General features: G+C 45.4%; 1 protein-coding gene across 1 annotated transcript in view; it reads left to right on the top strand.

Annotated features, from left to right (window-relative positions):
* Positions 1-15,277, top strand: part of LOC124041794 (histone-lysine N-methyltransferase 2C-like) — a 123,501-nt gene that overhangs the window by 18,926 nt on the left and 89,298 nt on the right. Inside the window, 7 exon segments of the mRNA XM_046359827.1 lie at positions 1,297-1,515; positions 3,098-3,326; positions 7,751-7,913; positions 8,101-8,272; positions 8,656-8,770; positions 12,514-12,689; positions 12,810-13,240. Of these exon segments, the coding sequence (XP_046215783.1) occupies positions 1,297-1,515; positions 3,098-3,326; positions 7,751-7,913; positions 8,101-8,272; positions 8,656-8,770; positions 12,514-12,689; positions 12,810-13,240 (1,505 nt within the window).

Below are 15,277 nucleotides of genomic sequence, written 5' to 3'. Positions count from 1 at the left end.
CTCATCTTTTTAAGTGGGAGAACTTGCACAATTGGTGACTGACTAAATACTTTTTAGCCCCACTGTATATGAATGAGTGATGGTACAGAACGGAGAGGCAAGATGCAGTAGATGGTATAGAGTACAGTATTTGCATGATGAGTAATGTAGGGTATATAAACATAGTGCTGTAGTTTAAAGTGGCTCGTGATTCATGTATTACATAAAGATGGCAAGATGCAGTAGAATAGAGTACAGTATATACATATACATATGAGATGAGTAATGTAAATATTAAGTGGCATTGTTTAAAGTGGCTAGTGATACATTTTTTTTACATCAATTTCCATCTTTCCATTATTAAAGTGGCTGGAGTTGAGTCAGTATGTTGGCAGTAGCCACTCAATGTTAGTGGTGGCTGTTAGCGATGACCAACAGTAAAGCATCCTGAGACCATTCAAGTGTGGGGTTGCTTCTCAGCTAAGGGAGTGGGCTCACTCACAATTTTGCCTAAACACAGACATGACTAAAGAATGGTACCAACACATCCTCCGAGAGCAACTTCTCCCAACCATCCAGGAACAGTTTGGTGACGAAAAATGCCTTTTCCAGCATGATGGAGCACCTTACCATAAGGCAAATGTGATAACTAAGTGGCTCGGGGAACAAAACATCAATATTTTAGGTCCATGGCAAGGAAACACCCCAGATCCTAATCCCATTGAGAACTTGTGGTCAATCCTCAAGAGGCGGGTAGACAAACAAAACCCCACAAATTCTGACAAACTCCAAGCATTGATTATGCAAGAATGGGCTGCCATCAGTCAGAATGTGGTTCTGAAGTTAATTGACAGCATATCAGGGCGGATTGCAGAGGTCTTGAAATAGAAGGGTCAACACTGCATATATTGACTTTTTGCATCAACTTCATGTAATTGTCAATAAAAGCCTTTGACACTTATGAAATGCTTGTAATTATACTTCAGTATTCCATAGTAACAGCTGACAAAATATCTAAAGACACTGAAGCAGCAAACTTTGTGGAAATTAATATTTGTGTCGTTCTCAAATTTTGGCCACGACTGTATTCTTGCTTTGCTTGCACCTGACCAGGCCATACCAAAGATAATTAATTCACGACCAGCCAGTGACCATTTCCATTTTTGTCATTTAGCAGACACGTTTAGCAGATGCTCTTATCCAGAGTGACTTACTGTAGTGAGTTCATACATTTTCCTACTTTTATGTACTGCATGCATAGCTGAATGTCCCATATATAATTAACCCTCTCTCTTTCTCGCTCTTTCTCTCTCTCAGTGAGCAGCTCTGTGCCTTCTGTTACTGTGATGGCCGCAGTCTGCTGGGTCAGGGGGATCTCCGAGTATTTGACTCCTCGCCTGGACACGAGCGCAGTGCGACAGGCGGAGTAGGCCATTCCAGTGACCACAGGAAGGCCAGCCAAGGCGGTGGTGACAGAACCACTAAGCCCAGTGACTCGGCTGGAGAGGCCAGCTCAGGACAGAGGGACACACGGAAGTAAGTAGAGCTGGCTGGCAGAGGGTTTGGCCAGCGGAGCTGGTCTGGCTGAGCAGGGACGGTGAAATCTGTCCTGGCCTCTAGCCGGCTAATGAGCTGGGTGAAAATGAGAGCTGAGCTTTGCTGCTGTTGTCCAATACAGACGCACAGACTTTGAGTGAGAAACATGACACATGAGCATAAACAAAGGAACATGAAAACATTATCAAACGAAGATGTGTGTGTGCAGCATCGTTATAGGACGTGATTTAGCTGGCAGATGAGATCTGTAATCTCAGAGTTGATGTGTGGAATAAGTGCTTTGTATATTTCAGAGGAAGGGTCTGAGTGCGTCTATGAATGCTAGCACTCTGCTCTTGAGGGCTAAATTGGTGCCGCTCTGCTCCACCTTAGCAAGCCTTTTCTGCCTACTGTGGTCACCAGGGGCCCTACGATGCCACGAGTAACACTAACACGTGAGCGTTTGCAGTGTGTGTGTGCGCGCACGCTGTACATTTGTGTGCGTGCATACTGTGCGCTATGCCAACAAAGGAACCTCCCTGGACACGTTTTGGACAGCTGCCTAATTTGTTTTGGCTCTTTTGGAGCCAATAGAGCATCTCCCTGGGGTCCCTGTGATGTAATGTAATGAGCAGAGCACTAACGCACACACACCGCAACTCCCCTGGCAGCGGGCTAACGCCAGCCAAGCATTGTTGTGTTGGAGCAGTGTGATTGGTCATCGGGTCTCTAGACTTGACTGGTCCATTGGAGAGAGAGTGTGCGGGTGGGGAGAGGGAGAGAAACCGAGGATGTGGAAGAGGGAGGAGGAGGATGATATAAACAAAAAGAATGTTGGCATTTGTATTTATTATGGATCCCATTAGCTGTTGCCAAGATAGCAGCTACTCTTCCTGGGGTCCAGCAAAATGAAGGCAGTTATACAATTTAAAAAAACATTACAATACGTTCACAACAGATTTCACAACACATTAAGTGTGTGCCCTCAGGCCACTGCTCTACTACCACATATCTACAACACAAAATCCATGTGTGTAGTGTTTTTTTTATTGTGTCTCTTCATAGTCCGCGCTGTTCCATGAGGTGCATTGAATACTAAACCTATATTGCACAATATATAAGCTCCTGTCAGAAGAGCGATAACAATGACAAGGCATTATACAGAGAATATGATTCTAACTACCTCCATCTTAGACCTCAGTCTTTCTGTTTTTGGCTGTCTGTGTGTTTACTGTTTACTGAAACCAACTAGGGTCCTTATAAATGCTAATTCCCTCTCGCCACATTTTCCGCATGCTTTGCTGCTCACTAGAGCAAGCCATGGACTCTGGGAACCCCTTCCCTTTCAGCAGATTTTATGAGACTGAACAGCCAGCCTCTTGTGTGTCACAGCCAAATAATGCGACCCTCCCACCCCCTCTTTCTCCTCTTCTGCTCTCTCCCTCTCCTCTCTGCATTAGTTATTCTCCTTAATCCTTTACGGTCTTCTCCTCCCAGGTTGCCTCACTTTGCTTCATCAACTCTTTCTACCTCTGCCTCATCTCCAGTTGTCTTTGCTCATCTCTCTTCATCTCTCTTCCAGTGGAGCTAAGAGCTGTGGGGAGTTACCCGACCCAGACAAGGCAAGCAGGTTCTGGGATGAGCTGGCTCATGTGGGCCTCCCAGGAGACGTGGACACCCGGTCTCTCTTTGAGGAGTCGGGGCAGTGCTGGGCACATCACCGCTGTGCGTTATGGTCGCAGGGTGTGTGCGTGGGCGAGGGACAATCACTGCTCAACGTGGACAGATCCATCGACTCAGGTAGCACAGAGGTGAGCAGCCCACATTCCACTGATAATGAAACATGTCTATAAAGTGAATGGGATTGTTCACTAGAGCAGTGGATTTCAAACTTTTTCAGTGGGGACCCAATTTTGTTTTTCTGCCAGTTTTTGTGGACCCCATTCCCCCCCCAAGAATTTCTTGCAAGCCCACCCTAAATCTAATGACAACCTTAAAGTCTGTAATTTTAAGGTTTTTACATAAACAAATTACCTTCAATTCATTGCATTTTCGTCTCTTATCAAAATGAAAAGAAACCAATAAATGAATTTACTCAAATTGTATTTTTCAAATTCTCTTTCTCAGTTTTTATACTCTGTGCTCTTAATTTTGTGTTCCCCGACTTTGAATACCACTGCTCTAGAGAATAGGATTTGAACTGTCTCGTGAGTTTTCAGTGTCTACGGTTAAATACAGTAGAACTTTGCACTGGTTTATGAATATGCTTTAACAGTGTGTCCATAGTGAGTGTTAACATGGTGCCTGTAATGAATGACAGCAGCAGGAAAGGGGTGTTCCAGTGAGAGACTAATAGAGAGGGAGGAGGAGAGAGAGAGAGAGACTGATGAGGTGATGGATCAGGCCGGTTGGTAAAGGTCGCCCCTGGCAGCACTGCTCTCTCCTCTCTCTCAGCTGTGAAATGGAAAAGGTCATGCCACTCAACAGTGAAGGCTGTATAGAGTCATGGTGGCTTAGCTCGGTGCCTACTGTAGCATTAGCACCAACACAACTCACAGACCCCTGACTGGGTGGCTGTGTCCCAAATGGCACCCTATTCCCTATATAGTGCACTCATTTTGCCTTGGGCCTACAGGGAATAGGGATCCATTTGGGGCACATCCCATTTGTCTGGCACCTCTTTGCCTGCTAGACCATCAGCAAATCAACCAGCTCCTTTTCAAGTGTCTAAACCTCCATCCGCCTTCATCTGCAATGGTTGGAAAAGACTTGAAGAGTGATAGCAATATGGTGGAAGCTCATCAGTAGGCTGGCTTTCGCCTGGTCAGTTTGTTCAGATCATTGCAGATGAATGAGCCGAGGCATGACTCGGTGTATTTGGGGAATAACATCTGAGGGAATCTGAAGTACCATTAGCATATGATATGACACTCTGTAAGGGAAATGTTAACATCAATGGGCTAATCATGGTGTGACAAAGGGAACCTTTTTGATCTGGAAGCACTGAGAGCATTGATGGATGGTTTTAAAGGAAGCATGAAAGGATGAGGGAACCACGGACTTGCATGAGCAATGCTGCATTCTGTGGACAATACTTTAGAGAGGTCGTCCTTTGAAATTATTTGTCCTTTGTTGTAGGAGTTTTTCAATTGGTTTGTAGATGCTGTTAGGGACTGGATTACCATATTGTATCAATTTTAATCTGTTACTGTAAAAGCACTATGTCCTGGAGGCACATCCAGAGCATTCCTTGTGCCCAGTGATTTTAATGCAGGGAAACTGAAATCTGCTTGACCTCATTTTTACCAGCATGTCACCTGTGCAACTAGAGGCAATAAAACACTTGATCACCTTTTAGTCCACACATAGAAATCCATACAAAGCTCTCCCTCGCATTCCATTTGGCAAATCTGACCATAACTCTATCCTCCTGATTCCTGCTAAGAAGCAAAAACTCAAACAGGAGGTACCAGTGATACGCTCACTACAGAAGTGGTCCAATGAAGCAGATGCTAGGCTACAGGACTGTTTCGGCTATCACAGACTGGAATGTGTTCCGGGATTCATCTGATGGCATTGGGGAGTTTACCACCTCAGTCAGCGGCTTATTTAATAAGTGCATTGGCGACGTAGTCCCCACAGTGGGGGGAGCATTTGACGCTTATAAGACATCCAGCTACAACCTCTGATGAGCCATCAAACAGTCAAAACGTCAATACAGGATGTGGCAGGGCTTGCAAAATATCATGGATTACACAGGGAAAGCCAGCCGCGAGCTGCCCAGTGAGTACTGGACGACTGTGTGATCTCGCTCCCAGGAGCCGACGTGAGTAAGACCTTTTAAACAGGTCAACATTCACAAGGCCGCGGGGCCAGACGGATTACCAGGACGTCTACTCCGAGCATACACTGACCAGCTGTCAGGTGTCTCCACTAATATTTTCAACCTCTCCCTGACCCAGTCTGTTATACCTATATGTTTCAAGCAGACCACCATAGACCCTGTGCTCAAGAATGCCAAGATAACCTGTCTAAATGACAATCGCCCTGTAGCCATGAAGTGCTTTGTGGCTGAGGGGCATTGCTTGCTGTCGTCGGGTGCTTAAAATGTGTGTGTGTGTGTGTGTGTGTGTGTGTGTGTGTGTGTGTGTGTGTGTGTGTGTGTGTGTGTGTGTGTGTGTGTGTGTGTGTGTGTGTGTGTGTGTGTGTGCATGCAATCATCTTAAAAAATTGGATGGTTATTCTTCAAATGATTGAATGAATGTGTTATGTTGCCTCTTGTTATCGCCACAACTCTGAGGGACTTTTTGCACATGAAATTCTTTGAAAGGCTGGTCATGACTCACAACACCATCCCAGACACCCTGGACCCTCTGAATTTGCATACAGATCGACAGATGATGCAATCTCTATTGCACTCCACACTGCCCACTCCCACCTGGACAAGAGGAACATCTATGTGAGAATGCTGTTCATTGACTACAGCTCAGCGTTCAACACCATAGTGCCCTCCAAGCTCATCGCTAAGCTCAGGACCCTGGGACTGAACATCTCCCTTTGCAACTGGATCCTGGACTTCCTGATTGAGGGTAGACGACAACAACACATCCGCCAAGCTCACCCTCAACACCGGGGCCCCTCAGGGGTGCGTGCTTAGTCCTATGGCTGCACTATTTGGACAAAATACAGTATCTAATTGCAATTTTTTGGGGCCAGATTGCGATTTATGAATGGTGAATTTCAAACAAATGTCAGGGTAGAGAACATCACTTCTAAAATGAGACCATATGAATGAATGCACACTGTGCTAACTGAATACAAAACAAATATTTTCTGACATTGTTACTGGCTACATGATTAGAATTATTACACCTAATATTAACAAACTAATGTTTTACACGCTCATCAAAATATAGTGTGCTTTAAGCGCAGCACTAATGAATTAATAATATTCCCATTTCCTATTTTACCATTATGAATTCTTAAATAACCAAAGTTAATTATTTATTCAGGTAGCAATAGACTGCAAATGGAATAGGAAGCTTATGATTGTGTAATTATGTATAAGTAGGCTCAATCATTATTATAATTGAAATCATAAGTGTCTTCAACATGTAACGCACACAGTCTACCGACTGCAAGGTGTCATTGGTGTCTGAAGCATTTGAAGACTGGTACAGTCATTCAACGTGACATTTTTCAATATCTCCCTTATTTTTGTTATAGTGTTGGGATGGCGAATGTGTGCGAGATGGATGGAATCTTGTATCTTCTTGAAGCCACCTTTGTTGACTGTGTAAATAGGAACCTTGGATCTTGAAGCCGTCTTTGCTGGCTGTGTAAATAGGAACCTTGGATCTTGAAGCCGTCTTTGCTGACTGTGTAAATAGGAACCATGTTTTTGGCTATGTGATAGCTTCCTGTTTCACCCACACGACACCATAGATTCTGTCTGCCATTTACCCGGTACAGTTGAAACCCGGATTCATCAGTGAAGAGCACACTTATCCAGTGTGCCAGTGGCCATCAAAGCTGAGCATTTTCCCACTGAAGTTGATTACGATGCCGAACGGCAGTTCTGATCAAGATCCTGGTGAGGACGACGAGCACGCAGATGAGCTTCCCTGAGACTGTTTTGAACAGTTTATGCAGAAATTCTTTGGTTGTGGAAACCTACAGTTTCATCAACGTCCGGGTGGTTGGTCTCAGACAATCCCACCGGTGAAGAGGCCGGATGTGGAGATCCTGGCCTGGCATAGTTACACATGGTCTGCGGTTGTGAGGCCGGTTGGACGTACTGCCAAATTCTCTAAAGCGCCGTTGGAGGTGGCTTATGGTTGACAAATGAACATTCAATTCTCTGGCAACAGCTCTGGTGGACATTCCTGCAGTCAGCATGCCAATTGTGCATGCTCCCTCAACCTGATACATCTGTAGCATTGTGTTATGTGACACAACTGAAATTCTTTTTGTGGCCTTTGATTGTCCCCAGCACAACATGCACCTGTGTAATGATAATGCTGTTTAATCAGCTTCTTGATATGCCACACCTGTCAGGTGGATGGATTATCTTGGCAAAGGAGAAATGCTGACTAACCGGGATGTAAACAAATGTGTGCACTAAATTAGATTTTTTTGTTTGTTGCCTATGGCACCAACATTTAGCATGTTGAGTTTTATATTTTTGTTCAGTATAAATACATTTGATTGACTCTCTTGTTTCCCCCTTCTCTAGCACTGTGCGTACTGTAAGCGCCTTGGAGCCTCCATCAAGTGCTGTGCTGAAGGATGTGCTCGACTGTACCATTACCCATGTGCGGGGGCAGCAGGGACTTTTCAGGATATCAGGAGTCTCTCCCTCCTCTGTCCAGATCACATAGAACTGGCCATCAGCAGATGTGAGTCCAGCATTCTAATAATACACTTGAAATAATTTAAGTAATGCTGTCATAAGTAGGACCAAGGAAAAACTCTCTAGACACGAGCTACTCACAATCCCCATTCTATTCTCCATTTCTCTCTCTCCCCCCTCCCTACCTCTTACCCTCTCTCATTTCCTTACCCTCCCCCTCTTCCCACTCTTAGTTCCAGACGACTTTATCTGTGCACTGTGTGACAGCCCTGGGGAGCTCCCTGACCAGCTCTTCTGTACCAGCTGTGGGCAGCACTACCACGGGGCCTGCCTGGACATGGCTGTGACTCCGCTGAGGAGAGCCGGCTGGCAGTGCCCCGAGTGCAAGGTCTGCCAGACATGCAAGTGAGTCACCTTCCAACCGCCCCATCCGTCCACCCACACACCTGACCTGGCCCTGTATTGAGATGTGTGTGTCTGTGGCCGTCAGGCATGGAGGTGGAAACTGTGATTTTTGTTTGTGCTTCCACTATGGTTTGTGGGTAACGCACCCTCAGGCACTGCTCTTTCGTCTCGTACCTCAAACAGCCTGGTTACTGTTAGCAACCGAGTCCGTGATAAATTCAGGTCAGCTCTGCAATACAGATTAGAGCAACACATTGACCCTTTAGCTGTGACTTTGCAACAGTCGTTAGTTTCAAGGATTAGAGCACAAGGGGCTACGTATAGAGTCCATAGAGCCAAAGAATATATGTACAGCCCTCAAGTGTCCTTCTCCCTGTGTGCAGGAACCCAGGGGAGGACGATAAGATGTTGGTGTGTGACATGTGTGACAAAGGCTACCACACCTTCTGCCTGCAACCGGCCATCGACGACATCCCTACCAACGGATGGAGGTGTAAGGTATGTGGAAGACACTACAATACTGTAAGGTGCTGTATCGGGGTTGGAATTTAACGAGGACTTGGGGCAGAAATGCCCACTAAAGTTTCTTAAATGCCCCCTAATTGTCATAATGAGGGCAAATAAATGCCCTTAAATGTATTGTAAGCTATCACAAATTAAAACTATACACCAGCTGCAGTAGCGGGATCAAGCCCCCCCCCATCTCGCACAGCCTGGGCACCTCGGGCAATAATAACAGAGGCGAAGTGAAGGAGTTAACTCCTGTCAAAATCTGTCCACTGTAAGCAGACCTGCTCCCCTTTCTCAATTTTTTTTATTTTATTGGCATTGAGCGATTTCTAATTTGAAAAACGAAGGCGCAAACATCAGCGGCAGCAGAAGTGGAAAAATATGTTAATAATAATGACCCACCGCTAGCCTCTACTGTTGAGCAAGTCAACCGTCAAAACCACAGTAAAAAAAACACTACCATCGAGGGATGGAAGATTGATTGGGTGGGGGTCGAGGCCATTCAAGATCCTGTGTTCTGCAAAGCCTGCCACAAAACGTTGGTACAAAAGACATCTAAGAGCTTTCGCGGGGCTATCGCTTTTGATTTTTTTGTGACATGGACTCAGTCTAAAAGATATGAGAGCAACAGTCACTAAGCAGTGTATGGTCAGTTTAGTTCATTTGTCACTTAAACTAGTTAAATATGTATTTCATTTTTTTTTGCTTCAGACAAGGTGGAAATGGGCTTTTTTCATTAATGAATAGTGTAAAAAGGACAGGAGAATCCAGCTCAATACCAGCACGCTGACGGACCTAATGATCTTTTCGAAGGCCCACCAGAGGAATAGATCAACCATGTTCCATAAATTACTTAGTAGTCCTGTAATTATATTTATTATATTTCTTTTTACGAATGTTAATACTGATCATTGGTGTGTCCAATTGTTAGGCATCACATTTAGGCAGCTAACACCACAAATAATGTGAATTTTTACATGTGTGATTTTAAATTAATAATACAAATATAAACTGTTACAATGACATTAATTGAGTAAATGCTTGCTTTTTTGCTAATACACGACCGTAGAAACATTTCCACATTCGTTATTTACGTTTTTGTTTTTTTCTCCCACAAATGAAAATGTCGTGGAAACGCCTCAAAATACCTCTAAAGGGCAGAACATGCCCTGTCAGAACATGCCCTGTCAGAACATGCCCTGTCAGAACATGCCCTGTCAGAACATGCCCTGTCAGAACATGCCCTGTCAGAACATGCCCTGTCAGAACATGCCCTGTCCCCTGCTGTATATTACAGGTAAACTTAGCAAAAAAAAAGAAACATTCTCTCACTGTCAACTGCGTTTATTTTCAGGAAACTTAACATGTGTAAATAGTTGTATGAACATAAGATTCAACAACTGAGACATGAACTGAACAAGTTCCACATACATGTGACTAACAAATGGAATAATGTGTCCCTGAACAAAGGGGGGGTCAAAATCAAAAGTAACAGTCAGTATCTGGTGTGGCCACCAGCTGCATTAAGTACTGCAGTGCATCTCCTCCTCATGGACTCACCATATTTGCCTGTTCTTGCTGTGAGATGTTACCCCACTCTTCCACCAAGGCACTGCAAGTTCCTGGATATTTCTGAGGGAATGACCCTAGCCCTCACCCTCCGATCCAACAGCTCAATGGGATTGAGATCCGGGCTCTTCGCTGGCCATGGCAGAACACTGACATTCCTGTCCTGAAGGAAATCGCACACGAGCAGTATGGCTGGTGGCATTGTCATGCTGGAGGGTCATGTCAGGATGAGCCTGCAGGAAGGGTACCACATGAGGGAGGAGGATGTCTTCCCTGTAACGCACAGTTACAGAGTTGAGATTGCCTGCAATGACAACAAGCTCAGTCCGATGATGCTGTAACACCGCAGCAGACCATGACGGACCCTCCCCCTTCAAATCGATCCCGCTCCGGAGTACAGGCGTCAGTGTAACGCTCATTCCTTCGATGACAAACACGAATCCGACCATCACCCCTGGTGAGACAAACCCGCGACACGTCAGTGAAGATAACTTTTTGCCAGTCCGGTCTGATCCGGCGACGGTGGGTTTGTGCCCATTGGCGTCGTTGTTGCCGGTGATACGTGGTGAGGACCTGCCCCTTACAACAGGCCTACAAGCCCTCAGTCCAGCCTCTCTGTTTATTGCGGACAGTCTGAGCACTGATAGAGGGATTGTGCGTTCCTGGTGTAACTCGGGCAGTTGTTGCCATCCTGTCCCACAGGTGTGATGTTCCGATGTACTGTTACACGTGATCTGCCACTTTGAGGACGATCAGCTGTCCGTCCTGTCTCCTTGTACCTCTGTCTTAGGCGTCTCACAGTGTGGACATGGCAATTTATTGCCCTGGCCACATCTGCAGTCCTCATGCCTCGTTGCAGCATGCCTAAGGCACGTACACGCAGATTTGCAGGGACCCTGGAAATCTTTCTTTGTGTTTTTAAGAGTCAGTAGAAAGGCCTCTTTAGTGTCCTAAGTTTTTATACCTGTGACCTTAGTTGCCTACCATCTGTAAGCTGTTAGTGTCTTAACGACCGTTCCACAGGTGCATGTTCATTAATTGTTTATGGTTCATTGAACAAGCATGGGAAACAGTGTTTAAACTCTTTCCAATGTTGATCTGAGAAGTTATTTGGATTTATTTGGATTTTTACAAATTATCTTTGAAAGACAAGGTCCTGAAAAAGGGCCGTTTCTTTTTTTTGCTGAGTTTGTATGGTATGAAAAGCTGTAGATGGCACGGGGGGAACAAATCTGTATAGAATGAGAAATGGAATAAAAGGGTTGCCTGTTCCTTTTATTTGTCAATATGTATGAACAGAGGTTTAAAACTCCCACAGTTCTTATTGAGAAATTATCACCTGATGAGAATATTACATTTTTTCCGTGGTTGTATCTGTGTTTCCCATGGTTAAGAAATGACTCACACAGGCTGCTCTTTTAAAGGCTGCCGTTTAGCCTCAGACCCTGTATCATTTCAGATAAGGCAGCTGTGTGTGTGTGTGTGTGTGTGTGTGTGTGTGTGTGCGCGCGGCGGGGAAATCAAACCGTATGCGTCATCATCCCCTGCCTGTGGCCCCTTCCTCTGGTGGAGCAGGTGGTGTGCACTGCCTGTCTGGGTGGCCTATCAGCTGTGGTGGTGGGTGGGGATCTGACTTCAGACCGCAGCAGCCAGTGAGGAGCCAGCCAGGTGGCGGAACATCTTACACTCACTTAGCTTTTGCCTCTCAGTCTGACTCGGCAGCACAGAAGGAACACAGCCCACACAGCACCCAACCCCCTCTTGCTTTTCTTTTGCTTTCGCTCTCTTGCTCTTCTCGATCGCTTTTCTTGCTCTGTTCTCGCTCTTTCTCTTGCGCAGCCTAACTCGCCCCTCTCTCTCTCCTCCACTCTTGAAGCTGCTGCGTCTCACCCAAGCACTTCAGTTCAGACTGAAGCCTCATCTGAATGTCTTCATGGAGATGAATAAAAACAAAACATCATTGCTCCAGTTTCAGTTGTCTGTCTCTCTCTGTCTCTCTCTGTCTCTCTCTGTCTCTCTCTGTCTCTCTCTGTCTCTCTCTGTCTCTGTCTCTGTCTCTCTCTGTCTCTGTCTCTCTCTGTCTCTGTCTCTGTCTCTCTCTGTCTCTGTCTCTCTCTGTCTCTCTCTGTCTCTCTCTGTCTCTCTCTCTCTCTCTCCTCCAGAACTGCAGAGTGTGTGTCCAGTGTGGCACCAGGACCAGCGGTCAGTGGCACCACACCAGTCTATTGTGTGAGACCTGTGTCCAACATCAGGACCCCAGCCTTAGCTGTCCACTGTGTGCCTGTATCCTGGACCCAGAGCACCACAAAGACCTGCTGTCCTGCCACAGTTGTAAAAGGTACTAACACACACAGTCCCGTTGGTCATTCTATTTTTTTTCCATTGTTTTAGCATTGTCTCTTTTTCCATTGATGTGTGATGTCCTTAATCTTCATTTGTCCACTCCTCCTGCTTCCAGATGGCTCCACCTGGAGTGTGAGCGCCAGTCGTCAGGCCATGCAGACATCCAGCCCAGCCAGGGCTATGTATGTTCAAGCTGCAGGCCTACTGGGTCACAACCACAACATGCACCACCACAGGTAGAAGAGGAGGTGGTGGTGCCGGAGAAGGACACTGGAGGCCTAGAGCTGAGCCCACAGACTGCTACTCAGAGCCACACAGACTCCCAACCGGTGGTTCTAATGCACACCGATCTAGAACCTGGTCTGAAGCAGCTGAGGTCTCCTCCACCAGTGCATAATGATCCAGAACCGGAATTACAACCAGTTCCAATGCACACTGATACAGAACCAGAGCCCCAGCCAAAGCCTATCCAAGCCACCGCCGCTGTCTGTGAGAACGACCATGAGGAGAGGCAGCCACAGCAGGCTACGTCAGACCAGCAGCCTGGTAAGTCCTTCTTTTTTTGTCTGACTAGGTTATTTGTGTCTACACACAGAGGCCAACTGTGTGTTGTGGTTGAACATTATTTCCCCCTATCATTCTCCTTTAATGCTCTCCAGCGGTTTGGCAGGTGGACTCATTAGAGTGTGAGAGATTTGTTTGTCACGTGGCTTATTACCTCAGGATTGAAAGGTTGCATGAAAACCGCTAGTCTGGCTTATTTAGTGTCCAAACTCAGACCAGACAGGCTTTCGGGTACAGAATGCCAGACAGTGTAACTCTGTGGGCTAGACACACACACACACACACACACACACACACACACACACACACACACACACACACACACACACACACACACACACACAATTCCTTTCCATGCAGGTGTTAGGTTTGGCCACGGTCGAGCAGCAGTATCACTGATGAAGTTATAAGTCCCTTGTGTGTAGATGAAGGCGGTCTGGCCTGGATGAAGACCAGAGGGAAGCATCGCTCTGTCTGCTCACTCTCTTTGCCATGGCTCACATCAGACTGACAGCCATTCATCAGCAGGGGCTTTGTTTCTAAAGGCATCGATAACCAGATGGGCTCACATTATCACAAGATTAAAGCCATGAAAGCATTGTCTTTGTAATTCTTTTGGAGTGAAAAAGCACTTTGTATTCTACCATTGATGCTCCTGGGGAGATCTTGGTCTCTGTCCTTGTTTTGAGGACTGGGCTAGAGACTAACCTGGGTGAACAGAACACTACTGGCTGGTGTTCAATATGGCGCACTGTAGCAAGATGTTTTGCAATGGAAAACAGAAGTCTGCTTTTATTTGACAAATGAATACATTCTACAATGAGTTCAGAATTCGAAGTAGGCGTTCGTTCGAACTACCCAATGTTTCACTTCCCTGCAGAATGTGTCTTCTCTTGAGCACGACCCTGGCCTGGATTCCTCCTCATCTATTATACTTTAGCAGCAATGCTTTTCTTCGCTACAGTTTCCATGGGCGACAAAGCTTCTTGCTCACATACCGTAGATATAAGTAGTTTTGTCCCCGATTTTGTGATATCCAATTGCGGTCCAATTATGATAGGCTGGACTATAGAACGAGTCAAAATTCAAACAAGGCTGAAAAATGTCAAAAGAGCATTTGCTAAGCTGGAACACTAGCGTGAGCCCATAGCAAATTAATGGAATCGAATGTTCGCAGAGCCTCTGGCTGGAGTGACGCTTAGAATTCCATTTTGTCTAAATGGCACCAAAAAATGTATAACTTTGTATTTTACCACTACAATCTGTTATTAGGACAAAACTGAAAAATAATAACTTAGAAAGTAAACATCTGCAGTTTTTGATGGTGCCAAGTGAGCTTATGTCTGCATAACGAAGTAGGGAAAATGACAACTTTTGACTATTTCTGGTCCAGCGATCGATGACAGCTGAGTACACTGCCCAACCTTATGTAATTAGAAAGAGGAGATTATCCTGATTTAAAATGGTGTCCGCTTTGAAAAAAATTGGAATATATACATTGGGGCGGCAGGGTAGCCTAGTGGTGAGTGTTGGACTAGTAACCGAGAGGTTGCAAGTTCGAATCCATGAGCTGACAAGGTACAAATCTGTTGTTCTGCCCCTGAACAGGCAGTTAACCCACTGTTCCTAGGCCGTCATTGAAAATAAGAATTTGTTCTTAATGGACTTGCCTAGTAAAATAAAGGTAAAAAAATAAAATTAAAAAAATTGCGAGTTATTTGGCAAAATAGACAGATATACCTGTATTTCCCTATAGTAAATAATGGAACGACCTCAAGAGTTCCATGAGTTCCATTTTTTGTTGTTTACATTTTAACTACAAACAACGTGGGCAGTTCTCATTGCCAACAATAGCAAAGCAGGCATTGTGACGTAGAACAATAAACTGGGAATTTTAATGGGGGGGAAAAAGCATTGTTAAAAATGTCATATGTCCAGCCTAATTATGATCTTGTCTCATTGCTGCAACTCCCCAATGGGCTCGGGAGAGGCGAAGGTCGGTTCATGCGTCCTCCCGAA

The sequence above is a fragment of the Oncorhynchus gorbuscha genome, linkage group LG08 (assembly GCF_021184085.1).
Source record: "Oncorhynchus gorbuscha isolate QuinsamMale2020 ecotype Even-year linkage group LG08, OgorEven_v1.0, whole genome shotgun sequence".
Taxonomy (NCBI): Eukaryota; Metazoa; Chordata; class Actinopteri; order Salmoniformes; family Salmonidae; genus Oncorhynchus; species Oncorhynchus gorbuscha.
This window is presented reverse-complemented; position numbering and strand designations above follow the sequence as displayed.